The sequence below is a fragment of the Mobula birostris genome, chromosome 23 (assembly GCF_030028105.1).
Source record: "Mobula birostris isolate sMobBir1 chromosome 23, sMobBir1.hap1, whole genome shotgun sequence".
Lineage (NCBI taxonomy): Eukaryota > Metazoa > Chordata > Chondrichthyes > Myliobatiformes > Myliobatidae > Mobula > Mobula birostris.
Genome location: NC_092392.1, coordinates 59,941,960 through 59,956,944, shown reverse-complemented (window position 1 = coordinate 59,956,944; position 14,985 = coordinate 59,941,960). Strand labels below are relative to the sequence as shown.

At 44.8% G+C, this 14,985-nt stretch overlaps 1 protein-coding gene across 2 annotated transcripts in view; it reads left to right on the top strand.

Moving 5' to 3' along the window:
- Positions 1 to 12,827, top strand: part of LOC140186655 (uncharacterized protein C3orf20-like) — a 144,129-nt gene extending 131,302 nt beyond the window's left edge. For both annotated transcript variants that reach the window (XM_072241061.1, XM_072241060.1), the window contains 3 exons: positions 3,688 to 3,830; positions 10,190 to 10,321; positions 12,292 to 12,827. In XM_072241061.1, coding sequence (XP_072097162.1) covers positions 3,688 to 3,830; positions 10,190 to 10,321; positions 12,292 to 12,367 — 351 coding nt within the window. In that variant the 3' untranslated portion in view covers positions 12,368 to 12,827. The remainder of the gene's footprint in view (positions 1 to 3,687; positions 3,831 to 10,189; positions 10,322 to 12,291) is intronic.
- The last annotated feature ends 2,158 nt before the right edge of the window (positions 12,828 to 14,985 follow it).

Below are 14,985 nucleotides of genomic sequence, written 5' to 3'. Positions count from 1 at the left end.
GCTTTAGAATGCATGGACCCAATCTGAGACATCCATGACCCTGACACTGAGGAGACAACATACCATCCATGTGTCTCTGTCATGTCTTCAGAATGTTGTCCCTGTTCCTCTGGCTGAAGAATCTCCTAACATCACAGCAGTCCTCTTCAGCTCTCTGCTCTTCTGAGCCACAGCACCAGACTCGGTGCCAGATACCCGGTCACTGCAGCTCCCGCCGGTAGTTTGTTCCCCTCAACAGTATCTAAAATGGTATATTTACTATTGAGGGGAATGGCCACAGATGTACTCTGCACTGGCTGCCCATTTACCTTCCTTCTCCTGACATAGGCTTTTTCCCAAATGGCAAACATGAGAGGGCACAGTTTTGAGGTGCTCGGAAGAAGGTACAGAGGGGATGTCAGGGGTAAGTTTTTTACGCAGAGAGTGGAATGGGCTGCCGGTGATGGTGGTGGAGGTGGATACGATAGGGTCTTTTAAGAGACTCCTGGATAGGTACATGGAGCTTAGAAATATAGAGGGCTATGGGTAACCCTAGGTAATTTCTAAAGTAAATACATGTTCAGCATAGCATTGTGGGTCGAAGGGCCTGTATTGTGTTGTAGGTTTTCTATGTTTCTAAGTTGCTATGACAGTCACTCAGTTACTTGCTTCCTGCAACCTAGGGGTGACTACGTCCCTGTATCTCCTATCTATCACTTTCTCAGCCTTCTGTATGAGCCGAAGCTCGTCGAGCTGCAGCTCCCGTTCTTTAACGTCTTCTCTGAGGAGCTGCAGCTCGTTGCACTTGGTCCAGATGTGGTTATACAGGTGCTGAGGGTTTCCCCGAATCCCCACATCTCACACACAGAATAAAGCACAGCCTTTGGAGCCATTCTCACTAATGGATGAGGAATGAAGAATTAAGAAGAAGAAACTTACTAGATACTTAACTTACCCAAACCTGATGAGACAAAGCCATTCCAACACTGGCCCACTCACAAAATCGGCATTCTGCTTGCCCCTGCCTAATTTACATTCGCCCCTTCTGATGAATCCCATTCACTGCTTGGGTGTAGCCCAACTCCAAAAACTGCCGTGAAGCACTGCCTTTTTTAATCTTCAGTCATGGACCTATGTGAAATTGCCACTTCTTGTGCTTCCGTTCACTGATTGGGCAGAGTCCAACTCCACGAAGATCCTCCCTCTCTCCTCCGTTGGTGTTTCTGTTGCTCTGGCTGTTTGCATGATGTCCCATGCCCAACTTGCAGCTGGGCCTGGGACGATCCATGTACTCACCCAAATTTATGTTAAATGTTGAAACATAACACATCCACCACTGCTGCCGGCAGCTCATTCCACTCTCTTACTACCTTCTGAGCGAGCTCCCTTTAAACATTTCACTTTTCACCCTTAACCTATGACCTCTAGTTCTAGTCTCAACCAACCTCAGTGCTTGCATTTACCCTATTGATACCCCTCATAATTTTTTATACATTGAAGTGTGTTCCCCTGCTGTGAGAGTCTACAACCAGAGAGCTTCCTCTCAAAGTAAGGGACAACTATTTAAACAAGGAGAAATTTCTTCTCTCGGACAGTTGTGAATCTTCAGAATTCTTTTGCACAGTGAGCTGTGGATTCCATCATTAAATGCATTGTTGCTGGCATTGAATGCAGCCTCCAATTCCTCAGCTAAAGTGCAGTCTCAGCAAAGCCCAGTACTGCTGCAACCTGACAATGGGGAGATCGAGGCAGGGAGTACTGGGTACGATTTCCCAAAGGATGGGATATCTGCCAGAAGTGGATATGTTCATTTCAGGGCATGCAACACTTCTTGTTGTGTGTAATTTGCACATAATAAGCAGGAGGAAACATATTTTACTGATCCAGTCTTGATATGCTGGAGTATTGTGCAGAGGTTCAATAGACTAATTCCTGAGATAGGAGGTTATTCAATAAACAGAGAAGATTAAAGGTACAGATTAGCTTTATTTATCACATATATATTGAAACATACATAAAAACATAGAAAACCTACAGAACTATACAGGCCCTTCAGCCCATAATGCTGTGCTGAACTTTAGAAATTACCTAGGGTTACCCATAACCCTCTATTTTTCTAAGCTCCATGTACCTATCCAGGAGTCTCTTAAAAGACCCTATCGTTTCCGTCTCCACCACCGTCACCAGCAGCCCATTCCACGCACTTACCATTCTCTGCGTAAAAAACTTACCCCTGACATCCCCTCTGTACCTTCTTCCAAGCACCTTAAAACTGTGCCCTCTCATGTTAGTCATTTCAGCCCTGGGAAAAAGCCTCTGACTATCCACATGATACACTTCTATCAGGTCACCTCTCATCCTCCGTCACTCCAAGGAGAAAAGGCCGAGTTCACTCAACCTATTCTCGTAAGGCATGCTCCCCAATCCAGGCAACATCCTTGTAAATCTCCTCTGCACCCTTTCTATGGTTTCCACATCCGTCCTGTAGTGAGGTGACTAGAACTGATCATCAAATCAAATGATGAAAAATTGTGCTGGCAGCTCGCAAATGTCACCACGTTTCTGGCGCCAACATAACAGGTCCACAGCTCATGAATCCTAACCCATACATCTTTGGAATGTGGGAGGAAACCAGAGCACCCAGAGAAAACCCACACGGTCACAGAGAGAACGTACAAACTCCTTACAGACAGTGGAGGGAATTGAACTCCGATCTCACAGCTGGCATTGTAATGGTGATATGCTAACCACTATCATAAGGTCACAAGATATGAGTAGCAGAATTAGGCCATTCAGCCCTTCAGGTTCTCTCTGTCATCCCATCATAGCTGATTTATTATCTCTCTCAACCCCATTCTCCTTTCTTCTCCCCGTAACCCTTAATGACCTTACTAATCAATAACCTATCAACCTCCGCTTTAAATATATCCAATGACTTGGCCTCCATCTGTGGCAATGAATTCCACAGATTCATCACCATCTGGCTAAAGAAATTACTCCTCAGCTCTGTTCTAAAGGGACGTCCTTCTACACTACTGGGCCACCCAGAGTTAGCTTATACTGTCTGAAATTTAGAAGAATGGCAATTGAAGTGTGTTCTTCCCCAGTGTGGGAATCCGGAACCAGGGGTTTTGCTCTCAAAGTAAGGGGCAACTACTGAAACAAGGAGTAACCTTATAAATCTTTTTCCCCCAGAGAGCTGTAGATTCACTAAGTGTAACAATTCTGGGATTTAAGAAATAATATGCAAATATAAAAATTTTCTAATGGAGCATTAATGTTTTTATGCAAATTCTTGTGTGTATGGATCAAGAACTGCTGTGTCAGTTTCTTGAGCTGCCCAGTCTAAAACAACATTTCTATCTTTGTATAAATGTTCATCCTGGTTACCTGACCATTACATTAATTAATAGCTTCCGCTCCTCACCTTTAAAACAGAAGGAAATCCTGTGTGGTTCCCAAATTAAAAGCCAACAGATGAGAGCCAACACATCACAGAGATTTGAGCTACCAAACACAATAAAGGAATTAAGCCACGTACTCGTTTTTCTCCCTTGGTTTGCAACTTGCAACTGTGGAGAAATTTGTAAGGAACACTGAGCAGTCACTTCATTCGGCTCATAGTGAGGGATGTTCAAAGCTGGTAGTCACAGAGGTGGAACGGGTAAATATTGACTGACTTATGAATACCTTCCTTGTTGCCAACAGATGTACATTGGAGGGAAGTTGCTGTTTGCTGACCACATTTTTAATGGATACAGTACCACTGTTAAGGATCTGAAGAAACAATTAGCCAAAACTTATGAAGACTATTTAACAGGCCACCACCTGCTCCACGACTTCAGGTTCAGGTATTTGATGAGCCATCCTTTGGTTTCATGTTCATTATTTAGTTATAAGTTCCTGAAGCATTTAAGTGAACAGTATCAGTTTGCCAAAAGTATTCATGACAAAGGAACTGTGCAAAAGTCTTCAGAGTTAAAGTAGGAAATTTTGTTTCCCGATGTTGTGTTAGCTTTTCCTGGAGACCAGTGACATGTCAGGGTTATTAATTTAGTGATCCTGGAAAATCCTGTGGTGTGTCAGTGATCACTGGCATGGTGATCCCATGATATGTCAGTGGTCACTGACCGGGGATACAGTGATTTTATTTTTTTATTTTGAGATTATGATTATGATTATGAGGACATGCAGTCCTCTTTTATTGTCATTTAGTAATGCGTGCATTAAGAAATGATACAATGTTCCTCCAGAATGATATCACAGAAACACAAGACAAATCAAGACTGAAAAACTGACAAAAACCACATAATTATAACATATAGTTACAAGAGTGCAAAACAATACCGTAATTTGATAAAGAACAGACCATGGGCACGGTAAAAAAAAAAGTCTCAAAGTCACGAAAGTCCCATCATCTCACGCAGATGGTAGAAGGGAGAAACTCTCCCTGCCATGAACCTCCAGCACCGCAAACTTGCCGATGCAGCACCCTAGAAGCACCCGACCACAGCCGTCTCTTGAGTCCGTCCAAAAACTTCGAGCCTCCAGCCAGCCCTCCGACACTGAGCACCATCTCTGCCGAGTACTTCAACCCCGGCCCAGGCAATAGGCAAAGCCAAGGATTTGGGGCCTTCCCCTCTGGAGATTCTTGATCACACAGTAGCAGCTTCAGAGCTGCGCTGCCCAGCAACCTATCTATCTAACACTAACCTAATCACAGGACAATTTACCATCAACCTACTAAGTGGTACACCTTTGGACTGTGGGAAGAAGGCAGAGCACTTAACTAGAGATGATAGGGAGATATGGACGATGTGGGCAAAAGGCATCAGTGTAGAGAGGCAGCAAGGACAAAATGCTGGAGAAACTCAGCAGGTCAGGCAGGATCTATGGAGGGGAATAAGCAGTCGACGTTACTCTGGATTTCCAGCATCTGCTGAATCTCTTGTGCTTAGTATTTTCATCTTCAGTGGGTTCAAGACCTGGAACTGTCTGCCCAACAGTCCGCCTGGTGAACCTTCACCACAGTGACTCTCCATTGCATCCTCGGGAGCAGTGAATGAGGGTAACACTGGCCTTGCTAGTTACACCTACGTCAGTGAGTGAATTATAAACCACTGGTTAAGTTTCAATTTTTTAAAAAGTTTAGCATAACTGCTTTCATTTGACTCAGTGTATTTGTAAACCACCTTTTCAAAGGTTAGGTGCATAAACATGCGGTTCCCTATGTTGCCAAACAACCCTGGGGACTGTATCACGTAGTATATATTGGCCTGAGTTTTACAGGGAAACAAACCATTTCTATGATGTAACACACATCAAAGTTGCTGGTGAACGCAGCAGGCCAGGCAGCAACTCTAGGAAGAGGTACAGTCGACGTTTCAGGCCGAGACTCTTCGTCAGGAGTCCTGCTGTGAGAGGCTTGTGAGTAATGGACTTTGTGGGTGACCCATGCCTGGCCCTTACCTACCCTGCTGTCTGACCCATTATGTCACAAAGACCCTGTCATTGTTTCAGGACGTTGTCATAAAGGATTTAACCAGGTCAAAAGCAAGTATCCCACCTAGTGAATCTTATGAGGAAAGGTTGAGCAAGCCAGGGCTCTCTCTTTGGAGCAAAGGAGGATGAGAGGTGACTTGATAGAGGTGTACAAGATGATAAGAGGCATAGAATGAGCAGCTAGCTGGAGAGTTTTTCCCAGGGCAGAAATGGCGAAGACAAGGGAGGATAATTTTAAGGTAATTGGAGGAAAGTGTAGGGGTTGCCACATATGTTTACATCTTCATGGAGGGTTGGATAAATGGCTGATGGGCAGTGGTCGATTTAGGACGTGTCTTTTATAAGGAAGACAAGACCCAGGGCCCGATGTGCCGCAATGGCGTTGTCATCAGCATACTGAAGCTCCGTGATAGTGAGAGTGCTGACCTTGTTCTTGGCCTTGAACCTTCAACCAGTTGAAGTTGAAAAGCCTGTTGTCCATTCAATACAAGATTGGGATTCCCTGTGCCAGGTCTTGACCAATGAGGTGAAGGACGACAGCAATGAAGATGACAAATAGGGTGAGTACAATGATGCAGACCAGTTTGACCCCTGCGCTGACAGTGAAGGGTTCTGGTTCAGAGCCACTGCGCTGAATACTCTGACTGACATACCAACATGCAGTAGCCTCGGTATTTGTAAGTACTTGTCAGGGCAGCCAGGGAGCTCGGCAATCCACTGTATCAAATGCCTTTATCAAATCTACAACAGCCAAGTAAAAAGAGTTGTCTTTGTTCATGGCACTCTTCCTGTAATTGTGCTGTGAAGATCTTGTCTGCAATTCAGATAGCGTAAGAAGTCAGTTGATAAGGATGCGTGCAAACACTTTGCCTGTTGTTGACGGAGGGAGATGCCTCTGTAATTGCCACAATCTGCATTGTCTTTCTTCTTGAATATTAGAGCCTAGCTAAGCTCTGAGGGAAGTTGACCTTCAGGAGTTGGGTGTGTATGTGTCGCAGGAGTGTTGGTTCACGTTCTTTAAGGACACTCTCCTCGAAAGCTGACATCGACTTGGAGATCAACCACAACCTGAGTAGTGCCAGTGGAGCCTATGTAAGATTAAAGAAGAGTGTTTGAAGACCGCGACCTACGGGTTCAAACAAAACGAGGTTTATACAGCAGCCATCCTCCCTACATGGAGCTGAATCATGGACCGTTGACAGTAGACCCCTGAAAGCCCTGGAACAATGCCAGCAAAAATATTGAGGATCATCTGGAAGGACAGACACACTAAGACCAGCATATTGGAGGAGGCCTAAATGAGCAGCACCAACTCTGATGGTTAGGTCTTGTCACCCAGATGCCTAACTCACGCCTGGAACAGATCCTATACTCTCCGTTGAAGGAAGGTCAGCGAGCCACTAGTGAGCAAAGGAAACACCTCAAAGGTAACGTCAAAAATAAATCTGAAGAAATTCAACACTGCATCTAGAAACTGGGAAGACTTTCCACTCACAAGATACAACCGGAGGAAATACGTTCAAGAGGGAGCAGCGCTACGTGAAAGTGACCCGAGCTCTGCTGCAGAGAACCAGCGGCAGCTGCAAGAGGAGAGAGTTTGCAGGCGAAAGACCCAACTACTAACCACAGCCACCACTTACCCCCACCCACACCATGAACGTGGACCCCGCAGCCACCAATAGACAACCCCTCGGGAGAACTTCACACTCAACTCGAGTGACCGCACTGCTAAGGGGGGAATGTCTTTCAGAAAGAACGGTGGGTGCATGGAACACCCTGCCAGGGGCGGTGGTAGAGGCAGATACTGTACATCAGGGGCATTTAAGAAATGCTTGGCAATGATGGGCCATGGAGAGCTATGTAGGGGAGAAGGGTTGGATTGATCGCAGACGAGGTTATAAATTTGGCACAACATCGTGAGCCGCAAGGCCTGAACTGTGCTGTAGTGTTGTAGCTTCACTGGGTAGGCACAGCCTTTTTCCAGTAATTAATAGCAGACGTGGGTCACTCACTGCTGAGCAACATGCGATGGCCCATTGCCTCTCTTCAAGCTTCCGTCCAACGCCCTACATCTGATTATCTGACTCACCATTTCACCTGGAGCTCTCTCTGCTGCTGCTGTCTACTTTAACAACACTGCCCTTAGCATAGAAAATATTTCCACAGGCATCAAATGAACGTTATCAAATAAGACAGTGAGCAACTTAAAGAGTATTTGAGGGCAGATGCTTGAAGCAGTTGGCTGATGTTACAGATATGGAAATACGCCATCTTAAAGATGACTCATCTACAGTATATGGTTAGAACCCATGTCAGACCTACCAGTGGCATCAAGTCTGACAACAGACTGGATCAGACATGCAGAGGTCCTACTAAGAGGAATGGAGTGAGAGACGGGTGAGCAGAGCAAAAGGTGGGAGGGCTGAAGACAATGACTCCTATCACAGTTTACTACACTTCACAGTTTGTATCATGTATACATTTTGAAATAAAGCACCAAGCAAATCTTTCCCTCCACCCCACTTTCTGCTTTCTGCAGAGTTCGCTTTCCATAGATGCTGCCCGGGCTAGCGAATTCCTCCAGCATTTTGTGTGTGTGGATGAGATTATCTTGCTGCTGCTACCGATGGTACCCATTCTTCAGTGGTGTTAGGTAAATTGAAGGGATTAAAGGCAGATAAATCCCCAGGGCCAGATGGTCTGCATCCCAGAGTGCTTAAGGAAGTAGCCCAAGAAATAGTGGATGCATTAGTGATAATTTTTCAAAACTCGTTAAATTCTGGACTAGTTCCTGAGGATTGGAGGGTGGCCAATGTAACCCCACTTTTTAAAAAAGGAGGGAGAGAGAAACCAGGGAATTATAGACCGGTTAGCCTGACATCGGTGGTGGGGAAACTGCTGGAGTCAGTTATCAAAGATGTGATAACAGCACATTTGGAAAGCGGTGAAATCATCGGACAAAGTCAGCATGGATTTGTGAAAGGAAAATCATGTCTGACGAATCTCATAGAATTTTTTGAGGATGTAACTAGTAGAATGGATAGGGGAGAACCAGTGGATGTGGTATATTTGGATTTTCAAAAGGCTTTTGACAAGGTCCCACACAGGAGATTAGTGTGCAAACTTAAAGCACACGGTATTGGGGGTAAGGTATTGGTGTGGGTGGAGAGTTGGTTAGCAGACAGGAAGCAAAGAGTGGGAATAAACGGGACCTTTTCAGAATGGCAGGCAGTGACTAGTGGGGTACCGCAAGGCTCAGTGCTGGGACCCCAGTTGTTTACAATATATATTAATGACTTGGATGAGGGAATTAAATGCAGCGTCTCCAAGTTTGCGGATGACATGAAGCTGGGTGGCAGTATTAGCTGTGAGGAGGATGCTAAGAGGATGCAGGGTGACTTGGATAGGTTGGGTGAGTGGGCAAATTCATGGCAGATGCAATTTAACGTGGATAAATGTGAAGTTATCCACTTTGGTGGCAAAAATAGGACAACAGATTATTATCTGAATGGTGGCCGATTAGGAAAAGGGGAGGTGCAACGAGAACTGGGTGTCATTATACACCAGTCATTGAAAGTGGGCATGCAGGTACAGCAGGCAGTGAAAAAGGCGAATGGTATGCTGGCATTTATAGCATGAGGATTCGAGTACAGGAGCAGGGAGGTACTACTGCAGTTGTACAAGGCCTTGATGAGACCACACCTGGAGTATTGTGTGCAGTTTTGGTCCCCTAATCTGAGGAAAGACATCCTTGCCATAGAGGGAGTACAAAGAAGGTTCACCAGATTGATTCCTGGGATGGCAGGACTTTCATATGAAGAAAGGCTGGATGAACTAGGCTTGTACTCATTGGAATTTAGAAGATTGAGGGCGGATCTGATTGAAACGTATAAAATCCTAAAGGGATTGGACAGGCTAGATGCAGGAAGATTGTTCCCGATGTTGGGGAAGTCCAGAACGAGGGGTCACAGTTTGAGGATAAAGGGGAAGCCTTTTAGGACTGCGATTAGGAAAAACTTCTTCACACAGAGAGTGGTGAATCTGTGGAATTCTCTGCCACAAAACAGTTGAGGCCAGTTCATTGGCTATGTTTAAGAGGGAGTTAGATATGGCCCTTGTGGCTACGGGGATCAGGGGGTATGGAGGGAAGGCTGGGCCAGGGTTCTGAGTTGGATGATCAGCCATGATCATACTGGATGGTGGTGTAGGCTCGAAGGGCCGAATGGCCTACTCCTGCACCTATTTTCTATGTTTCTATGTTTCTGGTATTATCATCTAATGTAACTTCATTAGATCACTGAACTTCAATTGCCTCATCACTGAACTGTTCCCACAACCTATGGACTCACTTTCAAGGACTCTTTATCTCATGTTCTCGATATTTATTGCTCATTTTTTTCTTTTATATTTGTAGAGTTTTTTGTCTTTTGCATACTGGTTGTACGCTCAGATGGTGCAGACTTTTATTGATTCTATGGTTATTGGATTTGTTGAGTATGCCCACAAAATGAATCTCAGCATTGTATATGGTGACACGTGTACTTTCATAATAAATTTACGTTGAACCTTTTGAACTTTGATGTATGATGACATCTAACTTCATATTCAATTGACCTTAAGGGAGAATGAATTTATTGTAGTAACATAAATCTTTTAGGCTCTTGCTGAATTGGATCAAACAACTAAAACGCTTTTCTGCTTTCCCCAGTTCATTTCATTACAATCAATCAGGTACCGAATTGGACAAGAGGCTCTCGATTAGTCAACCGGACCATCGCGAGAGACCCAGATCTGAAGCCTCTATTCTGCCAGGCACATGCATCTTTCCGACTTCTGTCAGGTGAGAAAGATTCGATGTCCCTGAGTGCCGAGACAGATAGGAAAGGCTATCTGTCTATTCCTGCTCTACATCATCTCAGCTCTCTGGAACTGCTGGCAATATGGATGGTTGGGGATGTGGCCTGATGCAGACAGACACAGTGACAATGCTGGCTTTGTGAACACAATCCAATACGAACCCCACTTCCCTGTGCTCTTCCCATAGCGATCTGCCCATGTTTGCCATAACACGTGTGTAGTTGGAACAATCTCAATTTTGTATTGTTCCAACAATCCTTGATGCTAATAGAAAGTGGATCCATTATCACCCATTTCTTATGTGCAGATCACACACAAGTGATGTTAACAGCTTTCTTTGAAGAAGTCCACAGGATGACTCAAACCCTACATGAGGATTATATCCTTTTCTAAGAAACCCAGTTAAAACTTTCCTATATATATATAAAACTATGTTTTCAAACTTCCTGAGGTTTCTTGGTCAACTACAAGTAATCCCAGTATCTTAAACCCTTCTAATCACTTTGGAAGTTAGAACATGGGGTTAATGGCCAGGATTCTTAGCAGTGTGGAGGAACAAAGGGATCAAGGGGCCCACATCCATATTTACTCAAAGTCGCCGTGCAAGTTGATAGGGCTGTTAATCAGGTGTATGATGTATTGGCCTTAGTTCGGTGGGGGGGGGGGGGGGGAGTTCAAGAGCCACACGGTAATGTTGCTAATCTATAATACCGTGGTTAGACCACACTTGAAATATTGTGTTTAATTCTGGTCACCTCATTATAGGAAGGATGTGGAAGCTTTAGAGAAGGTGCAGAATAGATTTACCAGGATGCTGTCTGGACTAGAGAGCGTGTCTTATAAGGAGAGGTTGAGTGAGTGAGGCCTTTCTCTTTGGGAATAAGGAAGATAAGAGGAGACTTGATAAAGGTGTACAGGATGACGAAACATAGATCGAGTGGATTTCCTAGGGTAGAAGTGGCTGACACGAGGGGGCAAACCTTTAAGGTGATTGGATGAAAGTATAGGGAGGTGTCAGAGTTAAGTTTTTACACTGGAAGTGTGTTGGTGGTAGAGGCAGATGTACAAGGGTGATTTAAGAAACTCTTAGGTAGGCACAAGTATGATGGATAAATGGACGGCTGTGTAGGAGGGAAAGGTTTGGTTGATCTTAGAGTAGGTTAAAAGGTCAGCACAGCATTGTGGACCAAATGGCCTGTAGTGATCTATGTTCTAAGATCTAATCCATAGGATGACTCAACCCCCACATTAGTGCTATATTTTCCAAGGAACCCAGTTAAAACTTTCTTATATTAAAAAAACAAATTTAAGTTATCAAATTTCCAGAGGTTTCCTGGTCAACTACAAGTAATCCTGATATCTCAAACCATTCTCATAACAATAATTTCCCATCCCAAGTCGATCTGTGCTGTACCATCTCCATGGATTTACACTCTTTTCAATAATTGAGTAGCTAAAAAAACTTCAGCCTTCCTTATGGTTTTATCTTCCTGCTGTTTTTAACTGTACCCACAGAGAAATACTCCTTCACGCGCCATGGGGAAGATCTAAGCAGTCCTGGCTGTGCATCCGTCCATCTCTCATCTCACTATCACGAGACTCCTGACAGAACCTCATGAAGGTTGACCAGTCTATCCACTAAGCACAAATCACGCTGGTGTGGCGCCTAACTCACAACCAGCTCCGAGTTAACAGCTGTGGCAGTTCCAACGGGTCAGAGTGCCGTCTGAGAAAGGCGACGATGTTTCCTTCTGGGAGCTCGGACGTAGGAAGTTTCCCAACCGATCCCACATCCTGATCCATTGCCAAAAGTACACTCATCAGTAGACAGCTGCCTACAGCGTAGCTACCAGCCACAACTGCACTCTCTACCAGTCACCAGGTCAAGGGGAGGAAGGTAAAAATAACCTAGACTGTGTCAGAATAACAATCAATCCTTCTTTTCTTTTGCAGGGCTGCGACGATCCAGAACTTCATCGCGTTTAGTTTGTCTCAGCGAAGTGGCTGTTGTAGTAGCATGCTGTACTGAATGGCACCTAGACTCTGGGACCGTGCAGTGGAAGGCTGACACCTCCGGCCTGAGCAGTAATTCGGGTTATTGCTCACACCTAGCATTTGTCACCGATTTCTGCAGTACCACTTGATAAAAATTACTGTGCTACTCTGTTTGTTCAGACCAAATATAGTGGTACGGAAGGGGCTCCCTGTTCACTGCAAGCATGCTTAATCTTGTAGTTTTCCACTAGCTTCTGGCTTGTTTTTCCCCACACACAAAGCCCAGCTGCTGAGTCAGCTGTAACTGGTTTTCTACAAGGAACACACTAAAGATCATTTGCCTAAAATTCATACAACCAAGATCTGTTACTGAAGATATTTTTATAGAAAGATAGAGCTTCTGGCTTTAATTTAATGCAGATATTTTCCCCTTCAGGTCAAAACATTTAGCTGTGCTTGGTACAAACCATTCATTTCCAATCTAATACAGTTATAGTGCAATTTTCTCTATGCCTGTGCATTCTATTTTATTCTGTATAATCAGAGTCAAACCTCTGGGGCCTGAACTGCACTCTCAGCTGGTCACAAAAGAATCCCTGCAATGGTTCCAGAAGGGGTAAGGGGAATGTTTCTGGTTTCCTGATCATTACTTATCCCTCAATCAAAACCTCCAACAAGGATTCCTTTATCCTTTTGTGCTGCGTGGAAATAGGCTGTCGTGTTTCCCAGATCAGAATGTGAAACACAAGCGGAAGCAATGGAATCATGGAAGATAAGAGATAAGTGTAAGCCTTTATTGCTGCCTGTTTTGATGGGAGATATCTACTCACCAATATCCATAACATCTGAGAATGCATCAGTGCCTCAGAGCCACACCCCCAGGCTTCACTGGTCAGGTATCCTCCTCGCTAAAACTGTAGGCATGAAATCCTGACTCACGAGCCTCAAGACATGTACAAACTTCAGGATCTAAGATGAGTATGAAACTAGTCATCTGCCAGACAGCAGTGATGCTTGCCTCCTCTATGCTTGTCAGACCAGGATTCCTACAGCACTGCCTCTAAAAACAAGTGGAAATCAGTGTGCTCTTCAAGACCGATATCCTGCTTACCCGTGACCAGCTACAGCGGAGATTGTCTTAGGCTACACCAGGGTATTGATCAGCTGGAAAGTGGAGAGTAGAAGAAATTTAATCCTGACGAGTGGCAAGTGACTCCTTTTGGAAGGTCAGTTAAGGGAAGGACATATAGAGTAAATAGTGAAGTGTTGATGAACTGAGGACCTTGGGGTACAAATCCATAGATCCTGAAAAGTGTTTGGTTCATGAAAAAGACAAATGGCACAGGATATAAGGGTTGCCCATTACAACTTTATAAAACATTGGTTGTGCCTCAGATGGAGTGTAGTGTGCAGTTCTGGTCCCCACACTACAGGGAGGATGTATGTGCAGTGCAGAGGAGATTCAGCAATTTGCTGTCTGGATCAGATGATTTCAATTACAAGGAGGATTGGATAGGCTGGGTTGTGTTCCCTAGAGTGAAGCAGGTTAAGAGTCCTGATAGAAGGACACAAAATTCCTAAAACAGGAAGGCATAGGTGAGAGGTTAGAAATTTGGAAGTAATGGGCTAAGGATCTGATTTTTGACCTATACAGCTCTGACTTTATATGCTCAAAACCTCATTGAAGAAACGCAGCATCCCCTCCCCCCCTCCCCAAACTCTTGGAACCTCTGGCCTGTGACCAATCTATGTATTTATGCAGCATTGCGGATGGGATGGAGGACCTCAAGACCATGAATGGAGAACACAGAAGCCGGGGTAAGCAGCGCCTCGCAAACTACCTGCCTGCTGTCCCTCAGGTATCTTCTAGCCCATTGGTGGGTGAGTCTGCAGTTCCCACCTCAGTGTCATCAGTCATCTCAGAACCCACAGCTCCAGAGTGGAAGCAACATCCCAGGAACAACCTGGAGGTTGTGATCTGATCCCACTCCATCTCTGCAGATTTCAATATCGTCAACCACACTCGTTCCTCTTGATCTGGGTTCACACCAGGGAACTTCCTTATCACCACTACACATACTGTGTAAGACAAGCAATGTTATCAAGAATATATCGCAAAGAAATAACTTCCTAGGGTCACGATAGCACTGTCGAGGTAGATGTTCAAACTGCTCCTGCCACTGATTTCCACATGGAGTCACAACTGTAACACAGGAAATGCAGCAGCCAATGTTTACACAGGAAGATTCCACAAATAGTAATGAGATAAAGACCAGGTAGTGTTATGACTTCAGCTGAGCAATAAGCATCTGCCAGGACATTGGGCCAATCTGCAAAACAAGCAAAGGATATTTTAAATCCATGTGGGATGCCAGGCTGGGCCTAGGTTTAACATCTCATCCGAAAGGAGTATAAATCTCCTGCCCCATTACAGTGCACGTTCAGAGGGAGTGATCTAACTTACCAGAGCTCAACAGTAAACAGCCCACTGGGGATGCTTGTTCTGTCAGTGGCCCTGGGCATCCTTCTGCCAGAGGATAGCTCCCTGCTGATTGGACAGGCCTACATTAGGGAGATATCTTGCCAGCCAGTGAGGCTCTGAGGTCAAGCCTGACATCACAACCATTCAAACATGCTTGGACACGGATGACA